General features: G+C 40.3%; 1 protein-coding gene across 1 annotated transcript; it reads right to left on the bottom strand.

The window, feature by feature from the left end:
* Positions 1 to 19,747: 19,747 nt before the first annotated feature.
* Positions 19,748 to 20,365, bottom strand: LOC142505033 (uncharacterized). The gene is made up of 2 exons (XM_075617861.1): positions 20,059 to 20,365; positions 19,748 to 19,869 (listed from the first exon to the last, which is right to left on the bottom strand). The coding sequence occupies exons 1-2, from the start codon at positions 20,363 to 20,365 to the stop codon at positions 19,748 to 19,750; spliced, it is 429 nt and encodes a 142-aa protein (XP_075473976.1).
* Positions 20,366 to 25,062: the final 4,697 nt, after the last annotated feature.

Below are 25,062 nucleotides of genomic sequence, written 5' to 3' on the forward strand. Positions count from 1 at the left end.
TGTTTTACAGCGACGGAAATGTAAAACAATATATACACCAAAATAACTAAATGCTTAACAAATGCAATGGATAAACAACATAATCAAAAACTAAGAAGAAACATCTATGAATCTTCATCACGAGTCTCGGAACTGGATATGTTCAACTTCTTCAATCTCTTTTAAATTATTATCTGAGAGGTGTTTGAGTGGTAAGTGATATGATTGTTACTCAATAAATGGGAGAAATCCTCCCACCTTTTAAATTCATTTTATGCACCTGAACATATTATCACTTTCATGGCCAACTTATATCAGTCTCTTATATTTTAATCCTTTAAAAGGTGAGACGGAAATAAGAAATAGCAGAAATCAGACATGTTCAGAATATATATTGCTATCATTAGTTCACAATTTTCAGTGCTTCGGAAATATAGATTTCAAAACTCGTACATACATATATACTGGTTAGTTTTAAAACGATTATCAAGAGTTAAAACAGAAAGCCCACTTATTGTAATTTGCTAAAATATTTTTGTTGACTCCTGGGAAAAATATGTTCTTGCTACTAGTCTCCTGGACGAACGAAGGCTGATTCTTTCTTAGAATTTTAAGTGATATGCTCAGGATTTGTATAACACTTACTCAGAATTTAATATGTTATTTTGGGCACCCGCATTCGTTACTGTTATAACACTCACCACCTCATCAAAAAATTGTAGTGTCCACATGTCACATACACATTATATTAACACATCTATTCTCTCACATTCATTTAACATTAACACTCATTATTTGTAGATCTTGATATTCACTCGTTCATCTTATTTTTATTTAAAATTAAATAAATACAATTTCAAATTATTTACAAAATTTAAGATATTATTATTTTATTTAAATAATAATATGTTTTTGTTATATTTAGTACGTAATTTATCTAATTTTCTAAGTGTCATTTATTTTAAATTAAAATATTAAATCTTATTATAAGCTTAAATGAAACAGTACAACATATAAAAACTAAAAAAACATATAAATTAAATATAAGAGAAAATGTAAAATACTAATACAAGGGTTGTTGTTGTATTGTGATCAAATATGTTCAACTAAGTCAGCACGAAGTTGGTGATACATATGAGTATCACGTATTTCGGAATTTGTTCGGAGATATTTGTGAAATCCTCGGTTTGAGCCCTGGACAGGTTGTGCGGGTTCGTCACCTTCATCCTTGTACCAGTTTGTCACGTGAACCCCCTCATCTTCAACAATCATGTTATGTAAAATAATGCATGCTAACATAATATTTTTAACTTTTTTTTATAACAATAACGAGCTGGACCTCTGACAATTGCCCATCGAGCTTGGAGCACCCCAAATGCTCTACATCATTTTTTGCAGACTCTTGTCTTTCCTTAAAAAGCCTCCTCTTTGGATCCTCCGGGAAAGGAAAAGTCTTAACGAAAGTGGCTCATTCCGGATATATTCCGTCTGTTAAATAATACCCCTTCGTACATTGAGTCTTGTTGACCATGAAATTAACCTCTGGGTCATTTCCTTGCAAGACGTTATTGAATATGGGAGATTCGTACAACATGTTAAGATCATTACGTTAACCGGCGACACAAAAGAATGCATGCCATATCCACAAGTCTTGAGACGCGACCGCTGCAAGCACGATTTTTGGTGACCCATGGCCTCTTGTAAACTGGCCTTTCCAAGAAACTGGGCAATTTTTCCATTCCCAGTGCATGCAATCAAGGAGGCCCAACATTCCAGGGGATCCGTGCCTCTCATCATGCATTTGAAGAAGACATTGAACATCATCAGCATTTGGTCTTCTCAAATATCGATCACAAAATAGTTCAACCACATATCCGCAGAACTTGAAAAGGCACTTGATGGCAGTTGATTCACCCATGAGTAGGTACTCGTCAAGATGGTCGGCCGGGACTCCATACGCAAATTGAAGAATTGCAACCGTGCATTTTTGTAGTAGTGACAAGCTTTTCCTTCTCGCAGCATCGTCCCTTTACTGTAAAAACAGTGAACGATTCTCAAGTGCATTCACTATTCGAAAAAATAACTCTCTTCGCATGCGATATTGTCTTCGAAATATTTGATTTAGATACACAGGGTTTGTGGAGAAATAATCATTGAAGAGCCTCGCGTGCCCGACTTCACGATTTCTTTGGATGAAACTTCTTCTTCGCCGCATCACGTTATTACTTTGATATGCTTCAACTATTTATCGGCTTTGTTGAAGTATCAATGACATTATCTCTTTCTCCGGATCATAATATTCATCATCAACTTCAACTTGGACTTCATTTTCACTTGTCGAGCTAGAGCTGAAACTACTGAAATATTGAGACATTTTGGAGTAAGCAAATTCAAGTCTACGTGTTTGCCAAATGGTATGTTTGTAGAATGAAGAATTGTATAGCAAAAGGTGTCTATATATTTTTAAATTTGCAACGACCAGATTTGCAACGGCTATATTCCAACGACTGCAACGGCTACTTTTCAACTACCATATTTGCAACGGCTATATTCCAACGACTACTTTGCAACAACTACATTAATTGACCGAAGAGTTACATTAACTGAAATGAAAATTACATTGAATGAACATATAACAAATGAAAATTACAATAATCGAAAATTACAATAACTGAAAATTAAATATTCCATCTCCCTCTAATCTCTTGACATAGACGTTCGCGGATGATAAGTTTCTCATATGTCATTTGCGAAGTATCTTTCGAAAGGATTGCGTATTTGTTTAGTTGAACTTTGGCCATGGCAGCTTTTGCTTTCATCTCCTCTACTTCGAGTTGTTTTTGTTTCATTTCAACTTCAGCTTTTTTCATGCTTGTATACTCTATGAACTTTGCAAACATATTGTCCAAGTTTGTTATCATACACTCCATGTCCAATCTCGTTTTGCCTCTTCCCTTTCTTTTTGCAGCCTTCTGACCCATTGTACGATTTTCTTTTTGTTTAGGTCTACATGTAGACTCGCATCTTGGTTGGATTATGTGTTACTTGCTCCAAACTCTGAGGTACTTGCCTTCTTCGTGCAAACAAGGTGATCAATAGACTGTGGAGTAAACATTGGACGGTCTTTTACGATTCTTCACACATGCTCGAGATTAAATGCGATGGCGTTATTTTCCTCGCGATATTTTTCATACGCAAGCCGTAGTATATCCTCATCACTGTGACCGCTACGATATGCACTACAAATGCTATTGTAATTTGCATTGAATCGATATATATTTTTTGGATGGTATTGTGCCAGTGCGATCGTATGACACTTGCACTTCTATTTGGTGTACCTGCGGAATGATTGTCATTGTAGTAACTTGCAACACGTCCCTAGAAAGCTTCTGTCTTTTGATCATTGTCGATGATTGGGTCATCACTGATAGTGACAAACGATTTCGCTAAGACCTTGTCTTCAACTTTTTTTCAAGTTGACCGTTTTTCCTACCCTCGGCGCTAGAATCCACTTTCTTCAAATTTGTGACTTCAATTGGGGATTCACGGTCAGACAATTGAGTCTCTGGGACGAAAGTCGGGGTGGCAGGTTGATTTTCCGTCGGAGATGTAAAAAGCATATCGGTTGCATGTGGATTAGATGAATAATTTGGTGGATATGGTTATATGGATAATTTGGTGGATATATGTGATGTGGATAATTTGGTGGGTATGGATAATTTGGTGAAATTTGTGAATTTTAGGAAGAAGTATTTTCTTCCGGTATTTTTGGATAATTCACGAAATTTTTTAAAAAAACCTCAGTAATTTTCATCCATTTCGGCACAAAGTAAGATCTTATAAATAAAATTTTCAAATAATATTGATATGGTGAAAATAGAATAGAGAATATTTTTTTTAGTGATTTATGATGTAGAATAATGAGTTTAGATGTTTGAAATAATTTATGAAATGTGTGAGTATTTATAAATGAATATTTAATTTTTTATTAAAGTAGCCGTTAATTAACTGTTAAAATAATTTTTTAATATTTTTAATAAACTAACCGTTACTATTTTAATATTATTAAAAATAAATAATCTTTATTTTAACTATTTAAATAAATTATTAGATTAAATAATATACATATTATATATATAATATATATATATATATAAATACATGATGTAATTAATGAGGACCATTCTTTCACTTTCAAATTCAAAAAAAAAATTATATTTAAAAAAAATGAAGTGATGTGGGCGTTCAAACATTTGAACGCCCACATCATTTTGCACCACCCACATTTATGTTAACACCTCATTGGTGTTCAAATCAATTGGTTTGAACACCAATGTAGGTGCTCTTATAGAGAACAATCTGACTGATAGACTCTATTTAATTGTTATTTGATGTCATTATATGTCATGATTTCGAGTTAAGGCTTCAATTATGAGTTTGGATCAAAATCAACAGCCGACTATTGAGTGGCCTGCTGGAACCTCGGCTACTGAATTTTCGGCTACTAAACTTTGTCTGTTGAAATCCGTCCACTGGAAATGATTAGCCACTAAGTTTTGTTTGCTGCTGGAAAATATGTTAGATGCTGCTGAAAAATGCCAACAGCTGCACAATATCTGTTGTTATTGAATTTTGCCATTGTGTAAGGCTCTGAAATATATTATCAGATAATTTGACATAATTAAAATAATTATTTAATTTATTAATTGAAATAATTATTTATGCCAAATAAAATCAAGAAGTGTTAAAAAAATATATGTATTTTAGGATATCATAGTTAATATGATATAGAATAGATATAGAGTTTAAATAACACACGAGAGAAAAATAAATGCCAAACCAAGATAAAAAGGGGCATGGATACTACATTATATACATATACCTTTACACACCATTAAAAAGAAGAAGGAAGAGAAAAGAGAAACTCATCTCCTTCCCCAACCATTTCCGCAGCTGCCGTAAAATCGTCGTATCTCCTCCGTCCAAACTCGAAACTTAAAAATTCTTGAATGGTTGTGTTCCTAACATCCTAAGCCTCGACTCAAGCGATAAATCAGTAATTTTGAGCTAGTATTCAGCTGGATCGAAGCTACTGTTTTTCAGCTCGTTTCCCAGCTTGTTTCAGTTAGTTTTTGGTGGGTTTACAGCTTTTGCTTCTGTTTTCGAGTTTCTGTGTATTTTGCACTAAGGATCTCGACTTGTGGTTCAAATAGAATCTATTGTTAGCTTTCTATAGCAGGTAGAAAAATGGAATTTCAATTAGAAACAGATTTGATATGATTTTTCTACCACACGATGTCACAATCAAACTCTGTGTTTAAACTGTGTAGAATGGATACCGTAATTCGAGGTTATCACCTTTTTTCAGCTGGATTCTGGATCTTTGGTTAAAATAGAAAATGTAGATCTATGTGTTATCTTTTGAACAAGATTTAAATCGTTAAATTCCATTAAGAATTGAATAATTTATGCACGTTTTACTGAAACTGCTCATTTATAGAATTCTCTCCGCAAATTTCATGACTAGCAGTGTGTTCTTGTTAATTATGAGATTAATCTACTAGGATTCTGAAAATAATTTCATCTAGAAAAACTTATTTAACTGAGTTTTCTTGCATATCCAATTTGCGGATCTTGATTTGAAGTAGTATTGAATTAATTAAGAATTTTGTACAAAAACTGTTTTATTTGGATAAATAATTCGAGTTCTTGACTTATGTATTTTCAGATTCGGTTGAAGTATTGACTGGGGTTGGCACAAGATTATTTACTTTAAGTTGTTTGGTAGTGAATTGAGGTTTTTTTATCGATATATCATTTTTTTTTAATTTGTTTTGGATCGAATTCTTGGATGGAATAAGAATTTAATTGAGATTTAATTTGTTGATATTATAGTAGACTTCGGGGGTTCAAGACTTCTCAACCACACCTTTAGATCTCTTTTTGGTAATATTTGAAAGGTATGTTACGGTCGGTAACAAACGAGATAAAACTATCATTTTTATTTTAAATTGTAAATTTTATGGCTCGATGAATTACTTGTGATTTGTTGATAATTGTTGTCTTGAGATAGGCTTATTATGATATCGAGTTGATGATATTGATTTGCATCATTGCATTGCATCTTGAGCAACTTTTCGATTCAGATTTGATATGGCCGAAGTCGCCTTGATTTGTTGGACATATGGGGCTATAGTTGAGTTGGCATAGTGTATGCGGAGGTCGCTGCTATGTGCTGAACACTCTCTATAGGCACACCATAATCTTGAGATTGTAGAACACAGCATCCTACCCCAAGCGGATGAGTCGGTGGATGTTGCTGGAGGATTCTCTTCCCTTGGGTACCCTATGACCAGATGATTCACTTGATCTTAAGATTTATAGATAGCCCGCAGCTTCTGATCATGCATTGCATTATATTGCATCTTTATGGATTTCATATGGACTAATTGTTATTTTAATTCTCATATGTTATTAATTGTATCATACTGGGTTTATATTTACCGGCATGTCGGCTACTTCTTGTTTTCATGTGCTTGATAGTAGGTGAGGCGAGGCCTGGCATGCCAGAGTCCAGCTTCAGGTGAGGAGATGTGAGTTAGAATGAGATTCTCGGGTCTTAGGAGCTATTTGATGATACTTGGATTATTTTGGCTCAATAGTTTATTTTTGCATGTTAAAACTTATATTTTAGACATTTGGGACTTGTAAATTATTTTGTCGATATTTATGTCGGTCTGTGACGCACAAGTTATGTGTTTTACTCAATCGTTTGTTTTGTTAGAACCGTCTTTGTTTTCTTGGCTTTTGCTTGGGACAAGTTTTTATATTTTTGGATGCTCCTATTTTAGGGGAGATGCTGCCCGTTTTATTTTAGGAAAGCTAAAAAAACATTTCCTCATTTATAATTATTAGAATTTGATGTCGGACGGGGGCCCCACACATTGATACTGATATTTCTGAGTTCTTACGTATCTCCCTCCTTATGAGAAGTTTTGTCCTCGAAACTTGATTCTTCTATAGGTTTGAAGATATAAGGGCATCACTTGTGCATGTCTGATTCTAGTTCCCATGTAGCTTTACGTTCTGTATTGTTGGACCACTAGACTTTCACGTATGGTATAGACCTTTGTCTCATAACTCGATCCATGGTATCAACTACATGGATTTGAACCTCTTCGTACTGTAGGTTCTCATTCAGATTATCTTGTACCCTCAAGGGTCTCATTTCAATACATGCCTTGGATCAGGTTTGTATCTTCTCAGTTCCAATACATGGAAAACCGGATGTATTCTAGACAAATTATGGGGTAAAGCCAATTGATAAGCTAGTGTTCCCATCTTCTTCAGTATTTCGAACGATCTTGCGTATTTTGGATTCAACTTTCTGGCTTTGTCGAATCAATCACCCCTTTTATTGGAAAAATCTTCACCTATACTTTTTCTCCGACTTCAAATTCTAATGGCCTTCTTTTTATATTTGCCTAACTTTTTTGAAGGTTTTGGGCTACCTTGAGTCGTTCTCTAATGATCTTGACTTTCTCCATTGTGGCTTGAAATAATTCAGCTCCGATGATGATTTTCTCTCCCGCTTTATCCCAATATAAAGGTGATCAACCCTTTCTCCCATAAAGTGCTTTGTAAGGTGTCATTCCCAGACTGTTTTGAAAGTTGTTGTTGTGCAAATTCTACCAAAGGTAGTGATCACTATAGTTCGATATGAAGTCCAATGCACAGGCCCGTAACATTTCCTCGAGAGTCTAAATAGTCATCTCGGTTTTCCCATCAGTCTATGGGTGGTATGATGTGCTAAGTGTTACTTTGGTACCTATTACTTCTTGAAAATTTGCCCGAATTTTGATGCAAATCTCGATCAAAAATAATATTGATTGAGACTTTATGTAGTCTCACTACATTATCCATGTAAAGAGTTTCCAATTTATCCAAGTTGTAGTTCATACATATGGGTAGAAATGTCTGGATTTAGTTAGTCTATCCACAATCATCCATACTCCATCGTGGCTGTATCATGATTTTGGCCATCTCACTACGAAATCCTTGGAAATATTCTCCAATTTTTAGTCTGGGATTTCCAATGATTAGAGTAATCCACCAGGTCTTTGTTGTTCGGCCTTTACTTGTTGACACACCAAACCCTTGGAGACAAAATTGGCATCATATTTCTTCACTCCACTGCCCCAAAATTTCTTCTTTAAATCTTTATACATCTTGGTGCTTTCAGGATGGATGTAAAATTTTGATTTATATGCTTCTTCCATGACTTATTGTCTTAAGTTTTCAATGTATGTCACGTACAGTCTATCCTGAATCCTAAGCACTCCGTTGAGGTCTATATAATATTCATAACTCTTTCCTTCCTTGACTTGAGCTTTTATTTTTGTCAAGTTAGGATCTTCGTCTTGACTTAGCTTAGTTCTCTCAAGCAGACATGGTTTGCTAGATTAAGAAGCGAGTATCATTTTCCCATGTTTTTGTGACTCAAAACATCAGCTACTTTGTTGGCATTTCCCGGGTGACAGCAAATTGTCAAATCATAATCTTTAGTTCTATCCACCTTCTTTGTCTCATATTCAATTCTTTTTGTGTAAACAAATATTTGAAACTTTGGTGATCAGTGAAGACTTCGTATTTCGTTCCGTATAGGTAGTGACTACAAATCCTCAAAGAAAACATTATCGCAGCTAAAACGAGGTCGTGTGTGGGGGTAATTCTACTCATACGACTTTAATTCACTTGACGTGTATGCAATCAACATTGCTTCTTCCATGAGTACACATTTAATTCCTTGCTTTGACGCGTCACTGTTAATGGTGAAGTCCTTATTGTCCGTGGGCAGTACAAGAATTGGAGTAGAAGCCAACTTTTTCTTCAATACTTCGAAGCTCTTCTCACATTTTTCATTTCAAATGAATTTGGAGTTATTTTGAGTGATATTTGTGAGTGGTACATCTATCGAGAAAAATCTTTCAACGAAATTTCAATAATAGCATTCCAGGCCTAGGAAATTTCGGATCTCGGTCACATTCTTCAGACTTGTCCACTCCATGATTGTTTCTTCTTTTGCAGGGACAACTGATACACTTTCAACGGATATTATATAACCCAGGAATCTCACATTGTCTAGCAAATATTCATATTTAACTTAGCATAAAGTTATTTCTCTCTTAAGTTTGTAGAGTAATCTGAAGGTGATTTTCGTTGTTTTCCTTGCTTGGTGAGGAGACAAGTATATCGTCAATAAGGACTACTAGAAATTTGTCAAAGAATTGTTTGAACACCCTATTCATGAGATCCATGAATGTTGTGGGGTAATTCGTCAAACCAAAAGACATCACTGTGAATTCATAATGCACATATACTATTCTGAATGATGTCTTAATAATATCTTCTGTCTTAATTCAGTTGATGGTATCCCGACCTCAAGTCGAGCTTCGTAAATTGTTCTTGATTGTATTTTATTCAGCCCTCGCTAGTCGATGCGCAATATCATGGTCATGTCTTTCTTTTTGACAAATAAGATAGGTTCTCCTCGAGGTGATGCGCTTGGTTGTATTTGCTTTTTGTCAAACAATTATTGGAGTTGGTCTTTGAATTTCTTGAGCTCAGCTAGCACCATCCGGTATGGTGCCTTTGAAATAGATGTTGCCATGGGCGTCAAATTGATTTTGAATTCAATTTCTTGATCTGGGTTTGCACCAGGCAGATCTTCAGGAAAAAGATATGAAAATTCTCGAACCACTGGGATGTCTTCTAACCTGACTTCGGCTTACTTCATAACCTCACTTTTCATTGCAAGATATATGTCCTCATCCTCTTTCAAAGCTTTCCACGTTTCGAAAACCGAAAGAAGAGTCTTTCATTCTTTGTCTTGCCATGAAATAAAATCTTTTCTTGTCTTGGAGCTCTGAGAGTTACCGTCTTCTCACGAAAATCTACTAAGATGTGATTCTTGACTAACCAATTCATTCCAAGGATAACATCAAATTCGACCAAGGATAACATCAAATTCGACCATGTGTAGTTGGATTAGGTTTGCATTGAAGTTCTGATTTCCAAAACAAAAACATGCTCCCATGTTCCTTCGACATTCACCTGTGTGACTGAACCCAGAAGTTTGACACTTGGCTCTCTCTTTGCTTCAGTGGGAAAACTAGTTTCCTTTGGTTTGGCTACTAGTGGTCGTGCTCGAATACTTTGGGTCTTGAACTGATGGCCTTGTGGTTGGTGCAGGCTAGGCAGAGGATGTTTGAGGTTGTTTTCACGCTCACGTCCTTTGATGTTCACAGCCCTGATGGCAATCCCTTCTTGAAGAAATGAAACTTCAAGACTTCATCTGCAATGATGGTTGGGGAGTAAGTTCTCAATGAGTGGAACTTGGAAAAATGCTCCACTACTATCATGTCTGCTGCTTGGGTCAAGCTTTCAAATTCCGACAGCTTCCGAACTCGAACTACTAGAGGGAAGTTCTGTTTTAAAATTGCATCACGGAATGTCTTTCAAGTGATAGGTCCAGCTCCTAGCATAGATGGTCGAACTCCTTCCCATCACGTAGCAGCTTGGTCCACAAGGAAAGGTGTAACATCCACCCTAATTTCATGTGGCACCTCAAGTAGTCGAATGTGGTTCTCTATCTCTTTCAGCCAGTTTTGGCCGAAGTTTGAGACTCTGGCAGAAATAGCAACTCATATTAGTTTTTGGTCCCGTTCTGAGCTGGAGGTAACGGCAATGACTGATTAGTATTAGGGTTGACAAACTCTTGGAGTGTGGTTGCCACTACAGTGGCAATGCCATTAAGTCCGCCTGACTAAGGCCAAAACTAGGTGGTGGTGGTGGTGGTGCATCTTTATCAGTGCGGTTGTGATTTTGGTTGCGTATCGCGGGTTATGATTGTTTCGAATAGGTCTTATGTCCATTTCCCACAAGTATAAGAGTTTCTAAGATGTGTACATTACAAGTAAAGACAAATGAATTAACAGTGGCTCGTAGATGAAATCAATCAATGGAGCAATAGATTAAATAAACTTTTATTGATTTCAATCAAAAAGGTTTACATTCAATGATGAAAGAAAATGGATTGAATATCTTTATTACAATCAATTACTAATGATTTGTTCTATAACTTCTCTCAATCCTAATTCCATGATATCTTTATCGGGTCCTTCTTCGGGATCCTCTTCAGCTTCCTCTTCTGCATTTATGGAAATCACCATTTTTAGGTGTTCAACTTGATTAAGCAGAACACCATTATGGTCGCTGAGAACCTCAACAGTGTTATTAGTTCCTGAATTTGAGCATTAGTGTGCTCACGATACTGAGTAAGTTGGTGTATGAACAGATCTTTTTGATCCCTAAGTGTTTGGATCTTCATAACCAAGTTGTCTTCATGTCGGTGAGTTCGGTGACAGTCTCTTGAGAATCTTCCAATTCTTCCTTAGTCATCTTATGCTTCTCTTCTGCCTCATGTAAGTAGTAAGTAAAGCGTTCAATGTCATCTTTGAAATGCTCCTCTCTACACAGTAGTTCATCCTTGTCAAGATGTAAACATAAGTTGTGTCCCTTTAGTTGCTTTATCTTCTTCTCTAGGCACTTAACATAGGTGGCTTGGTCAGTTATATCATACACCCAAAACATGAGAAGAAATATCCAGCACAATGTTATAAATGTCTAAATCACGCTAATGTCAACTAATGAGATAATTAAAATCAATCAAAGTAGGTAATGTTTGATGGACAAAAGTGTGAGTTTGGAAAAATGACACAAAATTAAACTATATTAGAATTGGACGAAATTTTTGTTAAAAATTCTTTCAATCACAAACATGAAGCGTACCAAATTTGATGAAAAAATATTGAAGTGATTTGAAAATGAAAACTCCTCAAAAGTTTGGGTAAATGGAAAATTTTAGAAATTCGATGATATCTTTGTGAAAACGAAGAAATTTGGGGTTCGTCGGTGGTGCTACTACAATTAAATTGCTCGTTTAGGTTCATCTCGGAAAAAAATTGTCGGTATAATACAATAGTCAAATTTTCTCTTGGATCAAAATTTATGGTCGTTTGAAGTTTGTGTGGAAAATACCTCAACTTCTATGGGATAAATAGATTAGCAAGGTCTACTGGACAACGTTTGCTGGAATTCACCTTTGCCGAATTCTATTTCTTCTAAAATCAAGATCATTATATCCAAGTTCTGCTGAAACCAGGTCAACTACATTCTAGGTCTATTGGCTCCTGGTTTAAGCTAGTGATTTAAAGGCTACTGGTTTCCGTATAATGTTTTATGATCTACTGGTTTTGGTCTACTAAATGCAGGCTACTGATTTTGGACTATTGAATTCAAGGTACTGATTTTAGAATACTAAATTCAGGCTACTGATTTCCATCTTCAGACACCCTACTGAAATAAGCAAAAGCTCTACTGAATTCATTCATATACACTTTTCCCTATTTATTTGCCCAACTTTCAACGAACTATAATTTCAGTAGTGTATAAAAACTTATAATTCTTTAACAGTTTGAATTTCCTCCTAGCCAGATTATGAAACCTGGTTTTCTCTTATATCACTTAAACGTCGCGCCACCGAACTGAGGTGATTGACACCGACGTTGCTCTCAAATATACTTTCGAAAACAACAAGCCTGAGAAGTACAAATTTCTGAACTACAAAACCATGTATCAATTTATGCACCGAACAGTTTATTAATTTCAAGGCTAACTGATATCAGTCTCTTATATTTTAATGCTCTAAATGGTGAGGCAAGAATAAGTAATAATAGGAATCAAGCATGTTCAAATTATATATTCATAACATTACTTCAAAATTTTCGGTGCTTCATAAAAACAGATTTCAAGACTCATACATACATATATGCTGGTTGGTTTTAAAACGATTATCAAGAGTTAAAACAGAAAGAAAACTTACTGGAATTTGCTAAAATAATTTTTGTTGACACATGGGACAAATCTGTTCTTGCTACTGGTATGCTGTCCAAACTAAGGCTGATTCTTGCTTAGAATTTTAAGTGATATACTCGGGATTTCTGTAATACTAACTCAGAATTTTGTATGTTGTTTATAGGTAATAATCTGACTGTTAGTCTCTTATTTAATGGTCATTATCTGTCATTATATGCCATGATTTCGAGTTAAAGTTTCCTTTACAAGTTTGGATCAGAATCAACAGTGGACTGTTGAGTGGTCTGTTAGAATCTCGGCTGTTGAATTTTCGTCTGCTGAACTTTGACTGCAAAAATCAGTTCGCTTGAAATTATCAGCTGCTGTGTTTTGTATTCTGTTGAAAAATATGCTAGCTGGTGTTGCTCAATTTTTCCCTTGATACTGAAATTTCCGGGTTCTCAAAAAAAGTATTATCATATTTTAAAAACTAAATAATTATAAACAGAGATTAAAAATACCAATTATAGTTATATATTTTTAAAAAAACTTAAACAGTAGATTAAATAAACTCTAGTACTACTAAAATATTATTTTTAACTAAGTTGAAATTTCAAATAATCGTGTATATATATAACTAAATATTAAATTTAAGATCTTAAAATAAAAAAATTAATTTAAAAAAACAAAAACAAAAACAAAAACCTACAGGATTACAGGTTTATAACCGGTCTGACCAGTTTCCGACCAGTTTTTGACTGGTTTGACCCATTAAATAGTTTTTTAGAATTTTTCAGAATGGACCGGTGGTTCCCGATCGAACCGGACAGACTGATACAGTTTTGGAAACCCTAGTCCTAATACTATTTTTTAAAAAAAATCGCTATGACTCAATCATCCAAATTAGTTAGTCTTTATAAGTGTGCAACTGTCGATTTAGTTCGGTATATATGGTTGGTATATCAAATTTCTAATGAACACCCTATTAGCTTTGGGACAAAACTGCGATTCAATCAGCTTCCATCGAATCTCATGGGTCTTTTATAATTTGAATTAACAAAATTTTACTTTTGTCCTTCATGCTCTAGCACATATGACGAATCTAGTGAAAAATATTTACACGTGATTAAGCAGCAACCAAAATTGAAAGTGCAACTATAAAGATAGATGTTTAGGCAAACAAAGCTCGTTGATGTAACCTCGTTGAAATGGATGAGCCGTGTAAGGAGATTCAACGGATCAAATCAATATTTTATAGTGTTTGGGAATTTTAGTCAAGGTAATGGCTTAGATTAACACCTGCAAACAAGAAAAGAACTCGTGAATGGGCGCCGGATGGATGTCCGGCGTAGCCACTCCGATGCTAAAGTCAGCAGGTTCAAGATGAACACAAGCAATATTTGAGATAAAAAATGTAAATGCTTGGGAGTTAAAGGATTTCAGAATCAATAAATGACATTAATACCTGCTATTTATAGTATAAAAATAGGGTAGGTACCTCGATTCTTGTGCCACAGACTAAGTATGGCAAGTCGGCTGCCCATACTTGTAGCTTCTGATGACTTCTAGGACATTTCAAGCTCAAGTGGTTCTGACAGATTAGACGACCTATATTAATCACACTCGATTGTGGTGTAATTTTCGAGGTGACCCGGATAGTAGGGTACCCGGGTGTTTGCATGAGATCCCAGCAATTGGCTCGAGAGCCCGGGTTGTGATGATGATTGCCCGAAAAGAGGCGCGGTGACTGGGTATTTGAGGAGAATACCCGGCAATCAAACTATCCAAGTAATAAACCGGGTTAATGATGACCCGAATCCTTATTGGGGTATCACCACCCATCCCTAAAATAGTCGGGCTAGAGCTTGATTCGTTGTCCCGATCAGTCATACTTGCACTCTTATTTAGCACACAATTCTGAATGTGTAGGAGCATCGAGGGCTTCAAAGATCCCATAGATAGGATGAAATACCGGGGTTTGATACCACCCATGTTTAAGATAGTACTCCGAGGCCTCGACCGAGATTGAATAAGATGCCAGGGCCTCAAATCTCCCGGGCTTTGGATAAGATGCCGGGGCCTCAAATCTCCCGGGTAGTCCAAGAGGTGTCATTATGACGCATGCTTTAGCATTAAATTCCCGCCGAAAAACGTTCCGTATTCCAAGAATCCGATAAGTCTGACACCTTGATACATGTGCACGTCCTTTCGCATGCCCGGTACAATTTACGAGGCACATCTTGATCGTCCACGTGTGTTTAAATCAACGATCGATATTCCCCCCCCCCCCCCCCAACCGCTTATATATATTAGCCCTCCTATTTTTCAAAAATCACTCTCAAATTCAAAATTGCAGCGAAGATCTTGCGAATTTTCCTCTCGACTTTACAACGCGCAAATTTCATGATTCCGAAGCTCCCCCACCGTCCGCCACCTCAAATCATCTTAGCCTCCAAAAAATCGTAAGTCCTCTCCCTCAAATAATGTCTAACTCTACTTCTTCAACTTATGGAGCGAATGCGTGAGGCTCTCCTAGTGACGAGTCCACCGCGATGCGCTCCGATTCTTCCCCTTCTCCCCCTCGCCGCCGCACTATTTCCCAAGCTTATAAAAAACCCATAGCTCACCAAACAAAACTCTCTTTTTCAAAACCTTCTTCCTCGGGTAATTCCCGAATTCTGAAAAAGGGTAAGGGAAAAGCCCGAGCTTCTGACCCTCCTCCCACCGATGCCCCGGAGACTCCCTGGTTCTCCTCTTTGAGTAGCTCTCTGCGCTTGGGGGCAGATGAGGAAATCCGGGCTTTGAGATCCATTCTTTCTACCTCTTCTATCCTTTTACCCGGTCCCTCTGATCGGGCTGACAAGCCCCCTCCCGGATATACTACCTTCTTCCGGGACCAAGTTAGGAATGGTCTCCGGTTTCTCATTCCTCTTTTTTACATCGAGGTAGCCAAATTCTATGGTGTACCTATCAATCAACTTCATCCCAACTCCTTCCGCATCATGGCTTCTGTAATGTCCCGAAAATCAGAAAGTCCACGTGTACCACATGCATGCAAATTATTAAATTTCTTTGGTGTTTTATTAAATTCTTTTAAAGCATAAAATGCATGTTTATTTTATTAATTTGTGTTTAATTATTTTTATGCATTTTATGCATATTTATTTAATGGTAAGATTTAATTCATGAAATTTTAAAGGTTCATGCATTAAAGATTTTTAGGTTTCATTTCGCGCTAAAACGGGGATCGGAGAACGGTTTTAACCCGAATCGACTCGAAACTTAACCGAATTTTTCTCAACTTTTTGTCATATCTTAAAAACATCTAAAAGGTCCTAAAAACCTCAAAACCAGACCTTTAGACACTTGAATAATAGGCCAGCAAGCTGCTGGAATTTCTAGCATGTGCTAACCCGAAAGCCTTGGTCACCATCTTTCCTTAATTCGACTCTCATGCTTAAACCGACTCGAACCGGACCCGAACCAGGCCCTAGACCCAACCCTTAGGCATAACCTAAGACCATGATACACCACTTTCAAACTCAAAACTAATGCCTGAGCCCCAAAGCAAGCAAGAACCGTGACTAGCCTAACACGTCTCCCATTGGTGCAGCTGGTTGCTTCCTGGTCTAGCCACCTTCCCTAGCCAACCCAGCCCTGAACCAACACCACCAGGCCCTCCCTAGGACCCTAAGGAACGACCCAAGACACTACACCACGGCCTATGTTTTATTTAAAATGAACAATCTTCTTATCAACCCCCTCATTCTTCATTATTTCTTTTCTTACAGACTCGGGGATAATGCCTTTTCCCTGACTGCCCGCCTTAATTCCAGATTCCTTGATGATATCCCTTCTTCTCAGAAGAGGTGGAAATGACGATTTTTCTTATTCAACTCCCCGGTCCTCTTCATTGTCTGACCGGGTTTATTCAATCTCTTCCACCACAACCTGCCCTTCCCCCAGCTTACAAACTTGAGGAACCTTTCCTCATGAATCAAGCTCTGGTGGAGGGCCATAAATACTCCTCCTCCGTTCTTATCTCAAATGAGAATCTGGTCGCTTATGAGTTGAGTGCCCGGGCTGAGGACCCTTTGGACAGGGTGATCGACGAGGTTGCGGACTCGGGTGCTCAACCTGGTACATACTCTTTTATACCTATTCTTTACTTTATTATTATGTAAATTTGCAATTTGTACTGATGTTTTCTTCCTCCTGTTTGTGCAGATAACTCGAAAATGCAGGAGGCCTTCGCTAAGAAATGGGCGGCCGAGAAGGCAGCCAAGGAGAAGAAATTGGCAGCTCGGAAGGCTGCAGCTGAGAAGAAACAAGCCGAGGAGGGGGCAGCCCGGTAGGCTGAGTTGACTCGGGTCGAGACTCGACAGGAAGAAGAGGCGACCCGAGATGAATCCCAGGGGGATTCTGAAGATCATGTCCCTCTCAACCAGAGGAAGCGAAAGGCTATCACAAGTCCGGAGCAGATCCTGGTTTAGGATAACCGGTAGGGGGGCCAAAGTTCCTCTGAAGCAGCTCAATCAAACCAACCCCCCCCCCCCCCAGCAGCCCCTCCTCATCGAGCAACCTCCCCAAGTCAACATCTTCGAGGAGGGATCCTCAGCTAGGGGGCTTAAAATTTTCAAACAACTCCTGACTCCTGATGAGGAGGCCTGTTTGAAGAGCTCCCGGCCTTCTGCCAAACTTTTCTAAGGCTCGAACAAGCTTTTGGCGGTAAGTCTCTGTCAATTTCTCTTACTCTGTTTTTTGGTTATTTCTACTAACTTTTTTCTGAACAGGCTGCTCAACTGCTGATCTCGGCCTTTGAGGAGGTTACGGCGGCTGCCACCATTTCTGGCAACCGAGCCCAGCAATTCCAAGACACTCAGGCCAAGCTGCAGGAGGAGTTGTCCCGGGCTCGAGCCACTTATGAGAAAGAAGTGGCCAGCTTGCGCTCGGCCCTGGACAAGGCCCGAGATGACATCAATGAAGGCCTTGTTTGAGAAAAAAATCTGCGAGGCTCTCTGTCTATCTCGGAATCGAGGAATCATTCCCTTTCTGAACAGGCAGAGGTGCAATTACATCGGGCAAAGAGAGCCGAGAATGCCCTGGCCCTGGCTGAGTACAACAAAGATAAGTGGTAGGCCTCCTTCCTTCAATATCCTGAGTTTAAGAAGGCCGTGGTAGATAAGGCATATCATCTTTTCCAGATTGGTTTTGATAAATGCCGTGAACAATTTGAGGAAGCCGGACTCTTGCCTCAAGACAAGGAAAACTTTCCTGATTTCGGCCTAGCTATTGCATTCTTCCAAAGGATGGTGAGGAGGAGAAGGAGGCGACCCGAGAAGAGCAACCAGGGCCAGAACATGTAGATATAGACTAGGATCATACTTCTTTTATTATTTTTTCTGTAATTCTTGCCTTCAGGTTTTCATTAATGAAATTTCCATTTCCTTCAATATTATGACAAGTCTTCACGAAACCCGGGTAATTAACTGTGTATAATAATTTAAAAAATCTTCTAAGTGTTGAGAACTGACCGGTATTTTTAATAAATAATCAAGATAATGAAATATGATCTCGAGTAAGAATCAAGGCGCGGAGCCTTGGGCCGGGGAACATGTCCCGGGACTTGGGAATGGTCGAGGTGTGGTTCCTCGAGCCAGGGTGTAGTGCCCTGGGCTTTTAAGAACCAAGGTGCGGAGCCTTGGGCCGGGGAACATGTCCCGGGACTTGAGAATGGTCGAGGTGTGGTTCCCCGAGCCAGGGTGTAGTGCCTTGGACTTTTAAGAACCAAGGTGCGGAGCCTTGGGCCAGGGAACATGTCCCGGGACTTGGGAATGGTCGAGGTGTGGTTCCCGAGCCAGGGTGTAGTGCCCCGGGCTTTTAAGAACCAAGGTGCGGAGCCTTGGGCCGTGGAACATGTCCCGAGACTTGGGAATGGTCGAGGTGTGGTTCCCTGAGCCAGGGTGTAGTGCCCTTGGCTTTTAAGAACCAAGGTGCGGAGCCTTGGGACGGGGAACATGTCCCAGGACTTGGGAATGGTCGAGATGTGGTTCCCCGAGCCAGGGTGTAGTGCCGTGGGTTTTAAGAACCAAGGTGCGGAGCCTTGGGCCGGGGAACATGTCCCGGAACTTGGGAATGGTCGAGGTGTGGTTCCCCGAGCCAGGGTGTAGTGCCCTAGGATTTTAAGAACCAAGGTGCGCAGCCTTGGGCCGGAGAATATGTCCTGAGACTTGGGATTGGTCGAGGTGTGGTTCCCCGAGCCAGGTGTAGTGCCCTGGGCTTTTAAGAACCAAGGTGCGGAGCCTTGGGCCGTGGAACATGTCCCGGGACTTGGGAATGGTCGAGGTGTGGTTCCCCGAGCCAGGGTGTAGTGTCCTGGGCTTTTAAGAACCAAGGTGCGGAGCCTTGGGCCGGGGAACATGTCCCGAGATTCGGGAATGGTCGAGGTGTGGTTCTCCGAGCCAGGGTGTAGTGCCCTGGGCTTTTCTTACATAACCAGGGCCTAGTACCTCCCGGGCTAAGATAAAAGAAACATTTATAACAATTTTTCTCTGAGAAAATAGATCTTTAATTTATTTCTTCCGTCAAATAATTACATCTGTCAAGCATAGTACTTTTTCAAATTAAATACATTCCAAGGCCTTTTGAGAAGACGGCCCTGGACATCTTCTAGATAAAAAGATCTCGTACTGATCCTCCGGGTGATCTTATAGGGTCCCTCCCACCGGGCTTCCAACTTCCCAACATCCCCGGCGGGATTGACTTTCTTCATGACTAAATCCTCTACTTGGAAGTCTCGGATCCGGACCTTCTTGTTATATGATTTCATAATCCGGCTCCGATACGCTTCCATTCAAATGAATGCTTGATCTCTTTTTTCTTCCACCAAATCCAACTCCAAAGCCCGGCTTTGATCATTAGCATCCGGGTAAGATTCTATCCGGGAAGAAGTTTTTCCGATCTCCACTGGAAGGACTGCTTCAGAACCATATACCAAGTTAAAAGGAGTTTCTTGAGTAGGTGCCCGGGGAGTGGTTCTGTACGCCCAGAGAACACTGGGTAATTCTTCCACCCAGTCCTTTCCCTTACCTTGTAGACTTGTTTTCAGTGCTTGTACAATAATTCTATTCACAATCTCTGTTTGGCCGTAAGCTTGAGGATAGCCAGCGGAGGTAAAGGACTGGGTGATCTTCATCTCCCGACACCATGATATAATCTCTTTGCCCTGAAACTGTCTTCTATTATCTGAGATCAGCCTTCTGGGTACTCCAAACCGGCATACTATGTTCTTCCATAGAAATTTCAGAACTTCTTGCTCAGTGATCTTGGCCAAGGGCTCAGCTTCCACCCATTTAGAGAAATAATCTACAGCCACCAGCAAGAATTTTTTCTGAGCCCGGGCAATTGGGAAGGGGCCCACAATATCCATACCCCACTGATCAAAGGGGCAAGATGCCCAAACAGGCTTCATAAGAGTGGCCGGGCTATGTTGAAAATTTGAGTGGTGTTGACACCCTTCACAAGCCTGGACCACTCGGGTAGAATCTTGGCTAAGAGTTGGCCACTAGAACCCGGCAAGCATTGTCTTCCGGGCCAAAGATATTCCTCCGAGGTGCTCAGCACAGCATCGTTCATGAATTTCTCGGAGGACATAATCCACTTCTCCCTCAGATAAGCATTTTAATAAAGGTCCCTGGAATGATCTCCTGTACAAGATATTATTTAAGAGAACAAACTTGGGAGCTTGTCTCTTAATCTTTTGACCTCGGGCTTTATCCTCGGGTAATTCATTGTTCACAATGAACTTTATCAGAGGTGTCATCCAGGAATTCTCTAAGGTTGATAATGCTTCTTCTTCAATAGAAAGGACCAACTGGGAAACATGCAAGACTTCCCGGGTACTGACTTCTGATAGTGAAGCAGCCATTTTTTCCAGAGCATCAGCCTCTCCATTCTCGTCCCGGGGTATTTGTTCAATACTCCAATCCACAAAGGTTTTTGCTTGGGCTTGAATGAGCTGTAGATATTTAAGCATCCTGTCATCCTTAGCTTCATAAACTCCCTTTATCTATTGAGTGATCAGTTGTGAATCAGAGTACAGAATAATCCGGGAAGCTCCAACCTCCCGGGCAGTTCAGATACCCGCGAGGACAGCTTCATACTCGACCTCATTATTGGTTACCCGGGAATCAATCCTTAATGCCAATTTAATCTTTTCTCCCGGGGGAGATATTATTACAACCCCTACTCCTCACCCAGCAATGCTAGACGCCCCATCCACAAACACTCTCCATACTTCTTCTTCCTCGGGTTGAACCATCTCGGATAAGAAATCTGATAAGGCTTGCGCTTTGGTGGCCACGCGAGGCTTGTACTCAATGTCATATTCTCCCAACTCTACTGTCCACTTGATCATCCACTCGGATACTTCTGAATGAGTCATGATCCTGCCAAGAGGACTATTTGTAAGAACAATGATTTGATGTGATAGGAAATAAGGTCGTAGCTTCCGGGCAGTCATGATCAAGGCCAAAGCAATCTTCTCTATTTCTCTGTAACGGAGCTCGGGGCCTCTTAGAGCATGGCTGACATAGTAGACAGGCTTTTGATCAGAGCCTTCTTCTCTTATTAAAACCGAGCTGACAGCATACTCCGTAGTAGATAGATAAACGAATAGTTTTTTCCCGGGCTCCGGCTTCACCAATACAAGGAGCTCTGCAAGGTGATCTTCAAGTCCTGGAAGGCCTGTTCACATTTCTCATCTTACCCGAATTGTTGGGCCTTCCTGAGAACATGAAAGAAAGGATAACTTCTCTGTGCTGACCGGGATATGAATCGAGACAGGGAAGCAATTCTCCCGGTCAGCTTCTATACTTCTTTGACAGATCGGGGAGAGGGCATACATAACACGGATTTGACTTTTCCCTGATTTACCTCAATCCCCCTGGTATGTCACTATGAAACCCAAGAACTTGTCACTCTTGACGCCAAAAATACACTTAGCAGGGTTGAGCTTGATCCCATAATGCATTAGAGTGGCAAAGGTTTCCTCCAGATCGGCGATGAAATGTGCAACCTTTTTATACTTGCCTAGGATATCATCCACGTATACCTCCACATTCCGACCTAGTTGCTTCTCAAAGACTCTGTTCATGAGGCGCTGGTAAGTAGCCCCTGCATTCTTTAACCCGAAAGGCATTACAACATAGCAAAATGTACCTCCCGAGGTGATGAAGCTGGCTTTATCTTGATCACTTTTGGCCAAGGGAATTTGATGATATCCCTTGTAAGCATCCATGAAACTGAGCAGTTCAAAACCCGAGGTAGAATCCACCAGTTGGTCAATCCTGGGCAGGGGGTAATGGTCTTTGGGGCAAGCTTTGTTGAGGTCGCGGAAATCAACGCACATTCTCCAGTTCCCGGTGGACTTAGGTACCAGTACCGCATTCGAAAGCCATGTAGAAAATTGAATTTCTCAAATGTGGCCGGCCTTCAGCAGATCTTTCACCTGTTCATCAATAACTTTGTCCTTTTCAGGACCAAAGTGTCTCTTCTTCTGCTTCACCAGGTGAGATCCCGGGAGAATATTTAATTGATGCTCCAATATCAAGGATGAGATCCCTGTCAACTCTTGTTGGGACCAGGTAAACACATGAATATTAGATTTTAAACATTTAATCAGACTAACCCGGGTGGATGTACTGAGGTCCTGAGCCACCAGGATTTGCTGGCCTGGCCCAACTTCTATCACCTCCTGCTCCTCCTCAGCCACAAAATGAACCTCTCCCTTCTCCACTACTCTTCCTCTCACTTCATCAACTCTCACTTTCTTCCCTTCCCTCCTGGTTTTGCTTTGATCAGCCCGGACGGTCTCCACATAGCACTTCCGAGAAGATGGCTGATCTCCCCGGACTTCTCCTACCCGGATTCCCACAGGAAATTTTATCTTTTGGTGGTAGGTGGATGCTACAGCCCTTAGCTCATTCATAGCCGGTCTCCTTAGAATGATGTTATATGAAGATGGGGAGTCCACCACAGTGAAAGAGGTCATCACTGTCTTTTTGATCTCCTTAGAATGATGTTATATGAAGATGGGGAGTCCACCACAGTGAAAGAGGTCATCACTGTCTTTTTGAGATCTTGAGAGCCTAGGGTTAGCAGGCAAGACAATCAATGCAGTTTCCATAGCTTTCAAATGATAACCCTGCAAATCCATCTGCATAAAGGCGTCTTTAAAGATAACATTAACAGAGCTTCCCGAGTCCACGAAGACTCTCAAAATATCATAATTGGCTACCCGAGCTTGGATAACTAGGGCGTCATTATGGGGTAGATTCACCCTCTTTAAATCTTCAGGGCCGAAACTGATCACCGCCTCATTTCTCTTCACCCCATCCACTTCCATACAATCCCTCCTACTCCTAGACTTCCTCGCCCGATTGGAGTCTCCATCAGTGGAGCCTCCTGATATCATTTTAATCAACCCCATGACAGGGGGCGAATTCTTCTTTCTCTCGAGCTCGGGTTCTCTCCTCCTCTCGGGCTCACTCCTTGGATTACTCCTCAAACCTCCTCCCCGTGAACTGGATTCCGGTTGCCGAGATGTCCAGGGTGGCAATCTCGGTCTTTTGTTGGCTTGGCCAGGTGCCGGGGGGAAGGTAAGGCATATTCTCCCTTCAAAGTTTTGCAATCTTCGGTGTTATGATAATATACTTTGTGGAGAGTGCAAAATCCTCTCTTCTCAGGCCGGGATATTTGATAATCCGGGGCCAGATCTCTACTGCATTCATGCACCTCTCTCTCCCGGACAATCTTCAGAGGCACGTGGTGAGAAAAGTGCCCTAGATTACCCCTCCTCTGCCCCTTCTCCTCGGGCTTAGACATTCGGTCCCCTCTCTCTTTCCTCACATCCTCCCTCTTCTGCTTCTGGGCCTCCTCCATATTGATGTATTTCTCTGCCCGGGATAATAAGTCCTCGAAGTCCCCGGGCACTTTCTTGGTCAGTGATTTGAAAAATTCACCCTCCCTTAGCCTTGGGTGAATGCAGTCGTTTTTGTTTCAGTGACACAAGTAGAACATCCAGAGCCACTCTATTGAATCTTCTGATGTAAGCCCTTAAACTCTCCTTCGGGCTCTGTTTGACCTCAAAAAGACTAAAAGCAGTCTTCTTGTATTTCTTGCTACTGCTGAAGTGGTGTGAGAACACCTTCTGGAAGTCTTTGAAGGAATGAATACTTTGAGGAGCCAATCCCTCAAACCACCTCTGAGCAGAATCTACCAAGGTTGTCAGGAACATCTTACACTTGATTCGATCAGTGTAACATGGCGATATTTTCAAATCTGGCCAGGTGCTCCTCGGGGTCGGCATTGCCATCATAATCATTTATTTTGGCAGATTTGAAGTTCCCGGGAAGAGGTTCCCAGACAATGGCTTCCGCAAATGGGCATCCTTTGGCGATTTCCCGGGAAGTACTGCGGCTCTCCAATTGCCCTTCCAGGACCTTCATCTTTTGCCTCAGTTCCAACAGTTCTTCCGCTACAGTTGGAGATTTGGACCCGGCACTAGACTCCTCGTCCTCTCTCCTCATTTCCTCCTCCTCCCTCTCATCTCCTGCTGCTTGCTCCTGCTCATTTTCCTGCTCTTCTCTTGGAGGAGTGGCCTGGCGTGAATGATCTCTACGGGCCATGGCCTTAGCCACCGCTTCAGAAATCATTCTAGCCAAATCCTCCGGGGTCGTGGTAATTAGATTAGGTCCTGTGGGAGGAGCACCACCACCACCTTGTCCCGAAGTACGCGCATTATCACCCTGAACCCAGGAATTATCCTGGTTAGTTCTTCGCGTATGTGCCATATCAACGTCTTAGTCTCAAGTTCCCACAGACGGCGCCAATGATGTAACCACGTTGAAATGGATGAGCCGGGTAAGGAGCTCTAACGAATCAAATCAATAATTTATAGTGTTTGGGAATTTTAGTGAAGGTAATGGCTTAGATTAACACCTGCAAACAAGAAAAAAACTCGTGAATGGGCGCCGGATAGATGTCCAGGCGTAGCCACTCCGATGCTAAAGTCAGCAGGTTGAAGATGAACACAAGCAATATTTGAGAGAAAATATGTAAATGCTTGGGAGTTAAAGGATTTCAGAATCAATAAATGACATTAATACA

This window comes from Primulina tabacum, chromosome 1, assembly GCF_025594145.1.
Source record: "Primulina tabacum isolate GXHZ01 chromosome 1, ASM2559414v2, whole genome shotgun sequence".
In the NCBI taxonomy this organism is placed as follows: domain Eukaryota; kingdom Viridiplantae; phylum Streptophyta; class Magnoliopsida; order Lamiales; family Gesneriaceae; genus Primulina; species Primulina tabacum.

Coding starts and splice junctions, on each gene's coding strand:
- LOC142505033 (XM_075617861.1), bottom strand. CDS start 20,365: ATGAAGCCTGTTTGGGCATCTTGCCCCTTTGATCAGTGGGGTATGGAT. Junction 19,870..20,058: donor CCAGTCCTTTACCTCCGCTG/GCTATCCTCAAG, acceptor GTTCTGAAGCAG/TCCTTCCAGTGGAGATCGGA.